At 38.8% G+C, this 16,018-nt stretch overlaps 1 protein-coding gene across 1 annotated transcript in view; it reads right to left on the minus strand.

Annotated features, from left to right (window-relative positions):
- The window catches only part of ADCY2 (adenylate cyclase 2), a 225,742-nt gene that overhangs the window by 43,205 nt on the left and 166,519 nt on the right, over positions 1-16,018 (minus strand). Inside the window, exons 13-15 of the mRNA XM_086740408.1 lie at positions 13,925-13,994; positions 8,810-8,907; positions 1,536-1,620 (exon numbers count right to left, since the gene is read on the minus strand). Of these exons, the coding sequence (XP_086596534.1) occupies positions 1,536-1,620; positions 8,810-8,907; positions 13,925-13,994 (253 nt within the window). The remainder of the gene's footprint in view (positions 1-1,535; positions 1,621-8,809; positions 8,908-13,924; positions 13,995-16,018) is intronic.

A 16,018-nucleotide genomic window follows, 5' to 3' on the forward strand; every position in this document is an offset into this window, starting at 1 on the left:
TCACTGTGTTATATGCTATTTTAAGGTAAGACGTTCTTAGTCTCTCCCATCAAATATTTAAGGAGCCACTGGTTTTGAGAAAGAGCAAACCTGAATGACTTTTTAAAGACAGTGCTCAGAGCACTGAACTAGAGGAAAGAGCTCTGAATGCTATGTTCTACGTTGACCAAGTCTTGATCTCCAAGTAAGACATTACCACCCAAAAACGGCCTCACACAACAGGAGCCCTGATTTGTGACCATATCGCAGTACTTGCACATCATGGATATCACTTCTCAGGAAATACATGTAAAAGAACCTTCAAAACAACCTGGATGCTCTCTGCTTTTGTCTTTCTTATTAATTAACTGTAGGGAAAATTGTTTGCATACTGGACCGTTGGTATTAGGAAGCACACTCAGATATCTCTTTCTTTAAGTTAAGTAAGAGCAATACCTCTAGGACCCCACTCCAAGAATTTTAAAAAAATTAAAAATACTGTTGTATTCCATCCTAGATTAATTCCTGAGCATTGGCAGCATCCTTACTTTATTGGAAAGATAACTGAAATGTATATTAATTACATTTTCTTAAAAACATGTCCTGGTTAATTACAAGCCTCACAAGGGAAAAGGGAGAAATTATGAAATCCTGCTTCCTCTGTTTCTTGCTTTAACTACCAGGCCACCTTTCCTTACTGTTTTACTGCATAGTGATGTAATTGTCTTTCCCATGTCATGTTTTGCTTTTTTATAAAAGATCTTTCAGCTTTCTCTATGGGAGCTTGTGGAAGGATATAAAGATAGAGAAGGAGAAAGGGGGGACTAAGTGATAAGCATACAACTAGTTTTACTCCAGATTACATGTCAAATTCAAATTGCATTCACTTTCTCACAAATCCTCAAATACCTTGTACTAGATGGAGTTGTATGTTGGATCTATTTGAGAATAACTGAGAGTAGGACAATAATACTTGTAAATTATATTGTGAAATGCTGAAAGGTTTGCCCAGATGTTGAATTAAATTAAATTCTCAAATCCAGCATATTATTTGGTACACTAATAGGCATTACAATAACACCTGGACCACTCAATGGCAAAATTATAATTTTAGTAGAAAATTTTTATGTACCAAATTAGATTTCTACTGTGAAATATTATCTAAACTCAGAAAATGGTCTTATACAATACCTGAACAAATACACAGTCCCTCAAATTAAAGCACTCATGAGTCATCTCCTGTAAGCACAACAGCAAAAATTTGTGAGAAGACAAACAATCAAACAGTAATGCAAACCTCTCAGAGGATCCAGCTTCATGGGGAAGGAGAACATCAGTGTAGATACAGGCAGTCACTGCACTGGCATTTTATGTTTTTCAGACAAATAAGGACATTTTACAGGAAGTTAACATGGACAAAACAATGTCCTCAGAACCCTGAGCATGCAAGCCTTTCTCATTTAACTGGTACTCTGCAAAAATAGAATGACTTGGCAAAATCATAACATGTTATTTAAAAGAAACCATTAACTACTGAGGTTTCCTTGAATACCTACCAAAAGCTGTCCAGCAAAGCAGATAAACAAAATGAAGGAAAGCAAGAGAAATGCAGCCCCAAATGAAATTCCAAGAATAGAAGTTCTACAAGAAATAAGAAAACAGGTATTAATTTCTCTATTACACATTTGTAGCATGACCTTTCTTTGTGTATAATACTGATGATATGAAAAATTACCATGTGCAAGTTGCCACTTCCAAACATCAACACCATGGGAAAACAATTCCAATCCTCACCAGAATGACAGACCTTTATCCTGCCAGTTTCTCAACTCAAGAATGCTTGAATTGGCTTTACTTCTGACTTTGCAAAACTATTACCATGAGAAGATAATACTTTTCACACAAATAATTTAAATGACAGAGTGCATTAACAGCAGCAAAGCTTTGTTTTGTTTTGCCTTTACTTTAGAAAGCTTGTATTAAAGATCCTTATTGCTTTATTTTCATGCTATTGATTTTAGAAGACTAATAGACTTATAAGTCTATTTAGACTTATAAGTCTAATTAGCCTTGTAAGTCTAACATTTAAGAGTCTAATAGATATACAAAATAAACTGTTGGTAGTGTACATTCCTCTCAAAAGCAGCAAAAGCAATAGCATGGGACAATGATGTCCAGTTTCTTGTGTCTCACAGCTAGAAGCTGTAATATCTGTGATGCTGCAGTCTCTCAGTCAGCAAGGACCCTAATATAGTGACTGCTATTTCATGAATGGATAGGGATTCAACACCTCTGAAAACTCCCATTTGTATCAAATCTGGCTGGCTGGCCAGTAGATCCTGAAGTATCAGAGGACAGGATAGGAAGGAAAGCTAAACATCATGAAGAAAAGAAAAAAATAACAACAGACTTTAAACGAAAATAATTGAGTAATTTATAATCTTCTTGAAATCACTCTTACTCAGTGTTCTAGCTCATCCGTTTCTTGTGTGTCATAAATTCTGAAGTCTAGCCACAACAGCATCACTGGATACTAGATAAACAGAAAGAGGGATGCAGAAACAATCTGTGCATGCATTCATTCCGCAAATGTGGGAATCTCTCTATATGAATACCACAGTAGAGCGTAATTGCTCCATCAGGCACCATACAAGAGCTACTTAGCATGGCTGCCTAGGGAAAGATGCAGTGGTACCTAATTATTTTTAATGCATCCCAAGAAGAGATCAGGAGCTCTGGACTAACTGAGTTGTTTAAGCAAGAGAACTAGATGTCATCATGAAGTCCCTCACCTGAGCATCTGCTTCCTGTTTTAACCACAGATTTGACATTTTTACAGAATTAAAAAATATCTCTCAACTCCTTTGAGCAGCAGCAAATATCTTATTTTATCAAACCTTATATGCTAGAAATATTCACATGACATTTTAGATTGTTTTACATCCCTTCCTTTTTTTCATAAAACCATAATAAATGTTAAATTTTAAGTTAACTCCTCCATGAATGTATGATTCAGAAGTAAAATACATTATTAGGAAAAGCATACATCTCTGTTCTTTAGAGATGCCATCTCAATTGAAATAGATACATTTCAGAAACTATAATACTAAAAATTTAGAAGTAGAACTCTATGGATCAATTTCCTTAGATTACGTACAAATATTTGAAAACATTTTGATCTGTTTTAACAACAGTGTTACAGAAGCTATTTTCAGGAAAGAATAAAAAAGCATTAACTTCACAAACCAATTTGATGCCATACTGCTGCCATTAAAAGCATTTTGGAGAGTAATTTATGAGCTTCCCTGCCAATCACTCAGAGAACTTCTTATATGCTAAGTATTCATCAGATTTTGGGTCGATGTGAACAGCTGATAAAAAACAAACAACTAGCAATTCACAACAGATATTAATCTTGAAATAATGTTTCTTCTAGAAGCTATTTGAAAATCATTATTGCTTATGAATACATCTTCTCCAAGAACTTCTCATTGAGACTGAGACAGTAAGCTGTACATCAGTGCATGTAAAAAGAAGTCTCTACTCTTAGGAATTTAAAATCTAGTAAGCAAAAGAAGAGATGAAATAAAAGGATTATAATTAACAAGCTTGATTTTTAAATATGCATAAACACTTCCAGTCGTATATATCCTTCAATAAGATTCAAGAAACCATTTCTGTATTTCAAACTATCGCTATTCTTTCTCTGATATGAAGGAGACTGCACACCTTAAGAAATTATTAAACACAAGAATAGCCTTATGACTCAAGTTTGGAGTGCATCTTTGTAGAAGAAATGAAGACATTTGTCAGAGAAACTGGTGAGCAAGGGAAATAAAATTAACATGGTGTAAAGAGAGCTTATGCGAAGAGTAGTTAATCACATGGGCAAAGGGCAAGAACAAACGGTCTTTGTAAGTGTTTTACGTGATCAGTGATGTTACTGGGGTGGCACGAGAAAAACAATTACACAGCAAGGTGAACAAGATTCTGATTATGAGGGCAAAGAAACGACTGGGGATAAGGAAAAGGAAAAGCGGTATCTTAGAATCTGTATTTGAGTGGTGAATACAGAGAAAAAAAGTTGTAAGCTTTGTTCTCCCCACACCCCATTCTTTTCTGGGAACAGCAGGACTTCTGTTTCAGTTAGGCTAAGCCAAAATAGTCTCATGCTGCTCCTAGACAGAAAGAAGTGGGCTGAAAATGCTATAATGGGAATCAAAATACTAAAAATTAAGTGCTACCATAAACAAGCCTCATTTGCGGCAACGACCACAGGAAAGCCATAACATGCATTTTTTTTTTTTTTTTTGTCACTGAAACATTACAAAAGCAGTATAGCTCTTTATAGTAAACTAATCTTGCCTTTATTGTGTAGAGTCATCAAACGGATTGCACAAGTCAGCAAATGCATTGCATTGAGAGATTTGGGCAAACCATTTTGTCAAAAGAGAACCTGGGATCCCACAAGCCAGCTAACTTTTTACCTGCTTCAAGGACTCAAAGGTCTGCTCCCTGCTACCGTGCCCTATCAGGAACCCTGACAGGACAAGCCTTGACAATAACCTACAAAGGGACAGAGTTTAAAATTGAGGAAAAAATATGAGAACTTTCTAGGCTTCAGACAGTTCCAAGTCTAAATTTAAATATATGATCTTGGCTCGCCTTCTCATATTCTTCTGATATCATCAGTAAATATCTGTTTTGAATAACTCATTTCTATCAGATACTATGAGATTGGAAGATACATTGCATTTATACTGTTCTGGTTTTGTTAGTGAGGGGGGGCCTAAGGTGGTAGCTTCTGTAGGAAACTGCTAGAAGTCGCTCCCCTTTGTTCAGTGGACTCGGCCGGGCCTAGGGCGGACCCGCTGCTGGCCAAGGCCAAGCCAATTGGTAGCAGAATGTCCCGTGATAACGCCTCTGCGATAACGTATTTAAGTAGGGGAAAACAGGAAAAAAAGGAGGAGAAGATGTGAAGCAGCTGAGCGGGGGGCAGAGAGGGGGAGGCGCGAGCCTCATGGGCCTTGCAGGCCTCACCCTCTGGCCTCCCGCCAGGCAGCCGACTGGGCCCAACTCGGCCTGGCCTGGCTGCAAGAAGTGGAGAGGAGATGAGAAGTGAATAAGATGTAAAAAGGATCCTGAGAGACGTCTGCCAGCCTGTTGTGAGGAACGGCTGCAGACGCCAAGGTCAGTGAAGAAGGAGGCGGGGGAGTAACATGGCTCCTGGCCAAGATTCCTCTGCAACTCGTGGTGAAGACCATGGTGGAGCGGGTTGTCCCCCTGCAGCCCATGGAGGTCCACGGAGGGGCAGAGATCCACCTGCAGCCCGTGGAGGACCCCACGCCAGAGCAGGTGGAGGCCTGAAGGAGGCTGTGGCCCGTGGAGGGCCCGCTGGGACAGCTGTTCTAGAGGGACTGCACCCCGTAGAAGAGATGACCCACGCCGGAGCAGTTTCACGAAGGACTGTGGCCCGTGGGAGGGACCCCACGCTGGAGCAGAGGAGGAATGCGAGGAGTTCTTCCCCTGACGATGATACAGCGGCGTAAAACAACGCGTGATGAACTGACCGCGACCCCCATTCCCTTTTCCCCCCCGATGCCGCTCGGGAGGGGAAGGTAGTAGAGATAATGTTAAGCCCGGGAAGAGGGAGGGGTGGGGGGAGGTTATCTCGTTCCCTGTCTCATTCTCCTGCTAATTTTAGAAATAAATGAATAGTTTTCCCCAAGTCGAGTCTGTTTTGCCCGTGATGGTAACTTTAAGGATTCTCTCGCCGTCCTTATCTCAAACCTTGAGCTGTTTTTCTTATATCATCTCCTCCTATTCTCTCGGAGGGTGGGGGGAGCGAGAGACAGACTGCGTAGTCTGGTCCTGATCGGGGCTGAACTACGACATATACCTATGTGTTGTTGCTAATATTTTAAATAGAAAATAAAAACTTATTATGAAGATAAAGATACTGAAAAAAGGAGAAAAAAGAGTATACTTTCTACATTTTTGCAGCTCTTGGGAAAATATGTGATTTATGGCATACCTGCTTTCAGTTTTTAAGTACTAGCTTTTCTATGAAGAAATTCAGCTGTGTCTGACAGGAAATACTATGTTAAGGCCTCCTAACCACTTTCCATGGCCTCCTAACCACTCTCCATGGGTAGAACAAGATGATTGTTAGTTTGGCATGACTCAGGGCAAAAGGACACAATTTCTTGAACATAGCAGTCTCAGACAGCGAAGACTTGGAAAGAATCTTAAATGTAGCCTGAAACAAATCCCTTATTTGAACAGCACAAGAAGCAACTCCTGTTCAATAACAATACACTTAATGAGTTCACTGGTTTGCGTTTCAAAAAAGAACACTACCAATTCCATGTTAGTTGACTGTTTCCCTAAGTAAAGAACGTAGAGTTGTCATGAATTATTAGTTCTGTCACTTGATAAACCAAGAATGCTAGAGAGCCACCGAAGGCCTGTTCCGAGGAAATGTAATGATCAAGATTTGCTGTTATTTTAATGTCACAATAAAGATCTACTCCTTATGATACATTTCACTAGAAGATATTTTTATATGATTAGATTTGTTTAAAGATTATTAGGAAAACACCACATCAATTTATTGATCCCAAGAAAATTAAAACATTGATAAATTATTTCAGCCTTGAAATAAATGTCTCATGATCTTGGAGATATTACTTATTACTTACAACTTGCTGGATGTTACTCACCATCAAATATCTCCAAATCAACTTTAAAGCAGCAGGTGGTGTGCCTGCACAGAAATCAATGATACTACACCACTGCAAAACCTGATTAATGGAATAGTGAATCAATAAAACCCAGTGACAGAAGTTGTTTATCTCCCTGTCTTCATTAGATCACCATTTAAAAATCCTATAGAATTTCCGGAAAAAAAATAAAAATGCTGTATAGAATTTTAGACTAAACTATGATTTATTTGATATGATTTATTTATTTTTTTGCAGGAAGGAAACAACATTTGGAGGAGAGGACTATGTTCAATTTAAGCTACATTTGTGATGACTACTTACACTGGTAATTTTTCAACATTTTTTAAAATATGCAATGCTCCTAGTTTTTTACCAAAAATACAGATGCCTGTAAAATACCTTGCCTTTCTATCTTCCGCTTTTGCATCTCTTAAATTAATTCACAGACCCAGCTGAATACCATTAATGTTAGTTTCATCTGATTTTACACTCTTGCTTTTACAATTTAATACGCAGCTCTATAAAAGGACCAAAAGATAATTTACATTTTCATAATGAAAATGATAAACCATACATGTAATTTGCTCTGATGTTTGAAAGAGATCATGTAATATAGACATATGCTTTTACAAGTTGGAGGACACTTTTCTTAGTTGAATACAGCTCCCTAGAGTTCACTAATTTCAAGTATCTGATACATTTTAATGAGCTACACAATTGGCTGAAGAGATGCAATAAGGATATAGCAAAATGAGCATCTTGCTACATGTATGATAGGTGATAAATCTAGATTCATTTTCATGACTAAGGTCAAAACATAAAAACAGATTCATAAATCATACTGCTAGAAGGGACTAGTTAGACCCAAATTTGGGGTTTGGTGTATCACAAACCACAAATTTCCCTGAATTAATTCCTGTACTAACAGAAATACCGTATGAGCCTGTAAAATATACTTATTATGCAAAATGACAAATAAAATTAGTGATGAGTCTTAATTTAATATTTTGCAATAGTAATCCCTAAAGCAGACTGAACCATGTGCAGGATACTGCTCAATCTTGGAAGAGTGTCCCTTAGCAGCTTGTGTCTCCGTGTTAGAAACTAGATAGGAAACCCTTTGCAAAGACAATGATGTAACATCTGAATAGAATTCCATAAAGCTTTATACAGCTTATAAAACAAGTCTGCAGTATGAAAGTCAATTTATAGTGACCTAACAGCTCCTTCTGGCTTTGAATTAAAATGTAAGTACTACAGCACAAGACCAACCAATCAGCTGAGATTATAAATACTACTCCTGAAAGCGCTGGACGGGAGAAAAGACTATGAGTGAAGAAATACTCTATCACAGGGAATATACAGTGTTGGCTTTGGAAACAATTGCTATAAACAAATATCAACTTTCCACTACGTAAACAATCAACAGTAAAATTCCATTTTAAGAAGTCTGATAAAATAGCATTTATTGGAACTCTCTTCTAGTTTTCTCAGCCTTTCTAGAATATGCACAGATAGAAAGATAGCTGATTTATATGCATAAATAGACTACTCATAACATATAAATTCTGAAAAAATAACTATTCCGGCAATTTATTATAATATTTAAAAAATAGTTTTTAAAATAAACATTTTATGAATAGTAATGGCCTGTTTGCATGCTGAATAGAGCACTACTATCACAGTAATATGTTAAATATGCTTATTTAATTACAGTCACAATTTTGCAACCTGTTTTGTCCCACTTCAGCATCCAATTGTCACACTTATTTCACATGTAATTTTAGTTGTACAAACTTACAGCTTGTACTAGTTTTTTTTTTTTTACATATCTGAATTTCATTGCTGTCATCATCACACATTTTTAAATGCAAAGAGAAAACCTAAAATGAATAAAGAATTGACACTAACACTTGGCACCATGTTACTGGCAGCGATTAAAATTAGCAACAAGCATAACTTTGAAACTGGGCTGAAATCCTCAGTCTTCCCCATTCAATTTAATTTCCATGAATTGACCTCTGTAATCTGACAGCTCCAAAATTTTTCATTTACATTAATGAGCAAATATATGTAGGAATGAGTACATGTTAAATACCACTTACTTGGGCAATACCAGAATCTGCACAATAAAAATGCAGAAGAATATGAGACAGGCACAAGTCACATAATACTTAAAAGCAGGTAGAGTAGTTGCTCGATACTAAAAGAAAAGAAAAAAGCAAATGTTAAAAACACAATTTGCAAAGCAGATAAAATATCACCCAACTGAAATTCCAGCTTAAAGATGCAGATATGTATAAGTCTTTAGCAACAGTAAATTTCCGGTTGTTAAATGACTTCTACATCCACTCATATAGGGCCAGAGATTACCAGGCACAGTATTGAATCCTTTTACTTCTTGAAGAATAGCTTAGGTAGTCATGTCAAATGGTTTGTCTTGTTCCTCTGCAGAACAGGACTATCTCAAATGCATCATAAAAAATTTAATTAAAAAAAAGTGAAAGCATTTTTAAAAAAATGTTTTTAGCAATGGCCAGCCATTCTTAGCCGATTCCAAGCTTCTTAGTCATTAATTCTCCAAACTGATTTTCAGTTATTAATAAATACTGAACAGGCTGAAACAGCTATAAAAAAACCTACAACAGTCTTGTAGACAGGAAACTTCTGAGCACACAAAGCAGCAAAGTCTAAACTGTGCGACACATTATAAATGTTCTATTTCCAACAACATAGCTAGCAATCATACTGATGTTTACTGTGTCTATATTATTACTTCAATTAAAATATTTTATGTTTGTGTTAAAAGGCTTCATATGTCCACTGATACTACTAAACACCTGATAGTCTTAGCAGAGAGTCAATTTGATCTGTTTTGTCATTAAAAAAATCTATTTATGAAACTCTAATTAGCCTGTCTAGAGACATAAGAATTAAGCAATGAAATATTTATTAGAATTGTTCTGCTATTTGAGATAGATATGTCTACATTGAAACCAATTAAGTTCTCAAAGGGAAATGACCTAAGTATCAGGCCTATTAAACTTACTTATCCTACTGAAGTTTTTTCAAAGGGTAAGAGTTTAAGATTTGATTACTAAAAGAAAATGTACCAAAGATTATTTTCACAAAGTCCTCAAAATGCAAACCTCATAAAATGGAAAGTGCACAAGCTGTGCTTTCTAACTGCAAGGACACAGCTGTGTCTTTGTGCTTATAGCCAAGTTCTGCTCTTGAAACTGGTGCATCAAACTTTACATGAACACATAGAAATTGAGTTTAGCAACACAACAGCTTTTTTTTTTTACTTTTGAATTGTATAAAAAATTAAAAGTACTTCTTATCACATACCTAACTGAATTTCAAGGCACAAATATGACTTTGCTTGATGGGTAGGTTTGCAGTAAGTTTTGTTCTTCCACCAGTTGAGTATGTTTGTTGTATCTTAATGGTCTCGTCCAACAATTTTAGACCTTGAGCTGCTGTTAAAATCTCAAAAAATTCCAACCCAGTTGTAAATTCATTTCAGAGTTTAACACTTCTCCAGACATTTCTTAATGAAGTCAAGGAACTCACTCTTTAGGTTAAATAATCGGGCAAAAAGGCCAGGAGGCCTGTGTGGATGAGCCAGGAGCTCCTGGAGCAACTGAAAGTGAAGAGGAAAGCCTATACAGAGTGGAAGCGGAGAAAGGTAGCCTGGGAGGACTACAAAGAGGCTGTGCGAGTGGCCAGGGATCGGGTGAGGAAGGCCAAAGCCCTGACGGAACTGAATCTGGCCAGGGATATAAAAAGCAACAAGAAAAGCTTCTATAGGTACGTAGGGGACAAAAGAAAGTCCAAGGAGAATGTAGGCCCCCTCCAGAAGTAAACAGGTGTCCTGGTTACCCGGGACATGGAGAAGGCTGAGGTACTCAATGACTTTTTTGCCTCAGTCTTCACCGATAAGGGCTCTTGTCTCGCCACCCAAGCTGTGGAAGGCACAAGCAGGGACCCCGAGGATGAAGAACCACCCACTGTACTGGAAGAGCAGGTTCGGGAACATCTGAGGAACCTGAAGGTGCACAAGTCCATGGGACCTGATGAGATCCATCCGTGGGTCCTGAGGGAACTGGCAGATGAAGTTGCCAAGCCACTGGCCATTGTATTTGACAAGTCGTGGTGGTCTGGTGAGGTCCCGAATGACTGGAAGAGAGGGAACATAACCCCCATTTTTAGAAAGGGGAACAAGGAGGACCCGGGCAACTACAGGCTGGTCAGCCTCACCTCTGTGCCTGGCAAGGTCATGGAGCAGATTCTCCTGGAAACCATGTTAAGGCACATGGAGAGCAAGGAGGTGGTTGGTGACAGCCAACATGGCTTCACCAAGGGCAGATCGTGCCTGACCAATTTGGTGGCCTTCTATGATGGGGTGACAGCATCGGTGGACAAGGGACGAGCAACGGATATCATCTACCTGGACTTGTGCAAAGCTTTTGACACTGTCCCGCACGACATCCTTCTCTCTGAACTAGAGAGACATGGGTTTGATGGACGGACCACTCGGTGGATAAGGAGTTGGCTGGATGGCCGCACTCAGAGAGTAGTGGTTAACGGCTCGATGTCCAAGTGGAGACCAGTCATGAGTGCTGTCCCTCAGGGGTCCATGTTGGGCCTGGCCCTGTTCAACATCTTTGTTGGTGACATGGACAGTGGGCCAGAGTGCACCCTCAGCAAGTTCGCCGATGACACCAAGTTGTGTGGTCCTGTCAACATGCTGGAAGGAAGGGATGCTATCCAGAGTGACCTTGACAGGCTGGAGAGGTGGGCCCGTGCCAACCTCATCAAGTTCAGCCAGGTCAAGTGCAAGGTCCTGCACCTGAGTCATGGCAATCCCAGGCACAAATCCAGGCTGGACGGGGAATGGATTGAGAGCAGCCCTGAGGAGAAGGACTTGGGAGTGCTGGTGGATGAGAAGCTCAACATGAGCAGGCAATGAGCTCTTGTGGCCCAGAAGGCCAACCGCATCCTGGGCTGCATCAAGAGGAGCATGGCCAGCAGGTCAAGGGAGGTGATTCTCCCCCTCTACTCTGCCCTGGTGAGACCCCACCGGGAGTACTGTGTCCAGTTCTGGAGCCCCCAACATAAGAAGGACATGGACCAGTTGGAGAAGGTCCAGAGGAGGGCCACAAAGATGATGAGAGGGCTGGAGCACCTCTCTTATGAGGACAGGCTGAGAGAGTTGGGGCTGTTCAGCCTGGAGAAGAGGAGGCTCCGGGGAGACCTGATAGCGGTCTTCCAGTACCTCAAGGGGGCCTACAAGAAAGATGGGGAGAGACTCTTCAGTAGGGCCTGTTGTGATAGGATGAGGCGTAATGGTTTTAAAATAGGGGGAGGTAGATTTAGATTGGATATTAGGAAAAAAATTTTACAAGGCGAGTTGTAGAACACTGGAACAGGTTGCCCAGAGAGGTGGTGGATGCCCCATCCCTGGAAAAATTCAAGGCCAGGTTGGATGGGGCTCTGAGCAGCCTGATCAAGTTGGAGATGTCCCTGCTCCTTGCAGGGGGGTTGGACTAGATGACCTTTGAAGGTCCCTTCCAACTCTAACCATTCTATGATTCTATGATTCTATGATAATCATTTTGCTTTTTTTCCTTGCTGTACTTTCAGGTCCTACAGGGCTGGAAAAGCTCCTTTTTAAATCAAAGGCAGATTTCTTACTGAGCTCTTTAAAGTCAAGACTAGACCGGTGAGTCATTAAAAGGCCTTGAAGAAAGATATTAAAAATCCAGATCTGAAAAGAACAGTTACTTCTTTGCCATTCCCTAGCATTCTACAGTCTAAAAGAGATTAGACTCATACAGGCGCATCTAACACAGCCAAATAACTTCTCTCCCTGATTTTCTCTCAAGTCCGGATTCCCTGATTGTCCATTGTGCGTGTGATGGTTTTCTCTCAAGTTCTCTTTCAGAATTTATCCGTTAGTACCACTCACATCAAAATCTGAATGTGCTCCTGCACACACCTTTGATCCAGTCAGTGTACCCTTTAAACATTATGGATGAGACCACACCAAGTCTAGCTTCTTCTCTCTTATGCCATCTCTAAACAGCCTGAACAAGCCTTGAAACTTTTTTCACCCAAATGTATTGCCAAGGGCATACAACACATGCCTGTGGCACCTGGCCATAAGAACACTGCTGAGCTGTGAAAGAATCTGAAAATTATTTCAGATGCTTTGAACTGAAAAGAAATATACAAAAATACTTAAATATTTATTTGACCACCACATGGTACCCAGAGGATACTTGCACCTATACTACACAGTGTAAACACAGCATGGTAATACTTCCTTTACCCCATTCTCATCAGGTTCACTCATTTATATAGCCGGTTGTGGTCAAACCTATCTCACTTCCCTGAAGGACAGCGTAACTGTTCAGGTATCAGCTGCCCTATGCTTATGAGAAAGTAGCAAGAGGCAACTCTCCAGTCTTCCTGCTGAAAATGTGTCAGTATGTAGAAACACACTCAAGCTCTACAAGGCCATAAAACAAAGAAAAGACCTGGCTTTCTAGGCTAGTGTTCATGTCAGTCACGTAAAAGGGAAGAATCTTTCATTGTGATTGTTACTCCAAGGACTAGAAACAATATAATTTACTCTATCTGTACATACATGTCTCAAACATGTTTTGTCACACATATTAATCAGAAGAACATTTAGTGTGTTGCATCGAAGACAGCTAGGCATTTTTCTTAAAAAATGTCTATAGTATTGTTTCCTCAGAGTGACTGTGAACATTAAGTGCATATGGAGAAAACCAATGAGCAACTGATATCATTACAAGATACACGTAAGAGTCTTTAAGACATGGCAAAAGAAAAAATAAATTAAAACCAGCCGAACTTGATAAATGCCTTTTGAGGATGTAGATGATGTAATTCAGGAATTCTTTGCTTTGTTACACCAAATTTGGACTATCAAACCTTCTCTCACTTCTGCAAGACCACGAAAATGTCAGGAAACTGCAGAGTCTTACAGACAGGAAAGTAGTCTCAGACATCACAGCATATTTTTTTTTTTTTCCATAAATGAGCTAGAAGAGTTTTGTATGGTTTGAGCACTTCTCCCTGCATGAGGGAGCTCTCATAGCTCTATGTTACAAAAGCAAGGGACACAAGCCTCACTTAGATGAGGCAAAGAAGGAATCAACTGCGTATTTGCAATGAAAATAACTTACTTCTTTTTCCAGAGTCTTATTATAGAAAAGAAGTGATATTCTTTGAATGTCTTCAGATTTAAGCCACTGCCTGGAAGAGAAAAGGAACATTAGAACTGACACAAGGATAAACAAGTCCTATCTTTTTATATTACTGGAATGAAGTAAAATAAGAAAATCACTCTGAAAAAAGCAAGTTTTTGTGTAATACAGTGCATATGGTGTATTGCACTGACAAGCAAAAGCGGAAACGGAAACTACAAATCCCCTCTCTCTTTTGACTATTATTGCTAATGTACACATGAAACAAAAGCTCAGATGAACAATTTTTTCTGTGGATCACTCCTAAGGACAATTGAGGGAGAGATTTATATGCAGTAATTCTGGCACTGACATTCCACTCAGGTCCAAAATACTTGTAGTATATCCAGTGCACAGAAGAGAACCTGAGATAAAAGCAGTCCTGCACGAGGTACCTTGAAGAAGTGCACTGTTACAATATGGAAGAGTGGCAGATAAATTACACTTTATGAACTCCTATTCTGAATGAAAACGTAAAAAACATTACTAAAAGAGGTGGAACAATTTTGTATTTGAGCTGTATTAATGTCTTGACCATGACACTGTACTCTAGAGATAGATTTTGATCTTTTTACTGATTATAAAAACTTCTCTGCTTAAAGATGAGAAATACAAAATAGAATAAGTACTTGCATTGAAATGACAAAACTATTTTAAAATAAGGGAATCTCGACAAAAGCTTCACATAATTTTTGCAAAATGAAATATTCCAATATGGAAGTCTACATTTATTTTAATGGCCACTTGAAAAGAAACAGAATATTTACATTTCAAGAGGGTTAGGTTGCTTGCACCTCAAGGGGACTAGACAAATTTGGAAAAAAATATTTAAGCAAACTAGTTCTGTGAACAGGCGATATTTGAGCTTGAACACTAATAGCAGGGCTTGAGATTTTATTGCGACATTTCCAGGAATAACTTCAAATTAGGCTCTATGCTAGTAGTGTAGCTAATGCCTTCTAAATAAAAGAGAATGTCTCAATTGACAGGCTGCAATGCAAAGAAGTAGCAGCAATGAACCACAGTGGAATATATCCTAAATTAAGGTCCTGGAGAACAGGAGAGGACAGAGTGGAGTGCAAGCTATTAGCTTTGATTTGTGAAATCTAAAATATTTGTTTCCTTGCCTGGGAGACTGTCTGTGTTCCTCTGCAATCAGTTTCATTTTACAAAGGGGTTGAAAACATTCAGTTCTAGGTATGTTTAATTAAAAAATATATTTCCCAGTTTGCTCTGCAGTGGTTCACATCTATGTCTGATCAGAATTAGGATTCTGAAAAAAAAAGAGATACGATAGGTTGTTGTACATACAGCATGATTTTGTTTGGGTTCAGCTGTAATATACTGGAGAAAACATTCAGTTTGTGGAACATTTTTGGTAAATTGTGAAAATAAAATGCAAGGTTTTTTTCCATTTAGTTATAATAATTGAACAAAAAGTAATCCTCTTCTCCAAATTGTTAACTAATTTCCCTTTTTTTTTCCTTATGGTTTCTGACAGGTGGATTGATTTATTTACGATTATCACACTGGTAAAAAGTTCTGTCTGCAGATCTGCTCCCAAAGCTCTAATTTGGTCTGTACACGCCTGATCACATGTTAACTCAGTAGTGACATTTAGAGCAAACGCTGCCTCATACTCCAAATTACAAGCTCACGTTTTCAGGAGCTTTTAGTTCTACTTTAAAGCTCAGAAAAAAAACTATACTTGTCTTGGGTAGCAGGTGCCGAGAGGTCTGAGATGAGGGAAACAATAAAACACAGACAAATAGAAGTAGAGAATAAGTACAGAAGAGGGAGCACAAAGCCACACACCTTTGGCATGGAGATAAGGGCTGAAAAATTCTGCCTACAGCCTGACTCCCTGATGAGCCTAAAAATTACTGAAGTATCTGCAAGTATGTGTGGATATGCCTCCTGGGAAGCTAGGTACCAAATTTCTGTTCAAATTCTTTTGCAATTCAAGGAATAATACAGACAGATAGTTGAATTCTCCCTGTATCCATAGAGGCATGTGGTTTGATAGGGATTGGC

This window comes from Chlamydotis macqueenii, chromosome 2, assembly GCF_036417535.1.
Source record: "Chlamydotis macqueenii isolate bChlMac1 chromosome 2, bChlMac1.mat, whole genome shotgun sequence".
Taxonomy (NCBI): Eukaryota; Metazoa; Chordata; class Aves; order Otidiformes; family Otididae; genus Chlamydotis; species Chlamydotis macqueenii.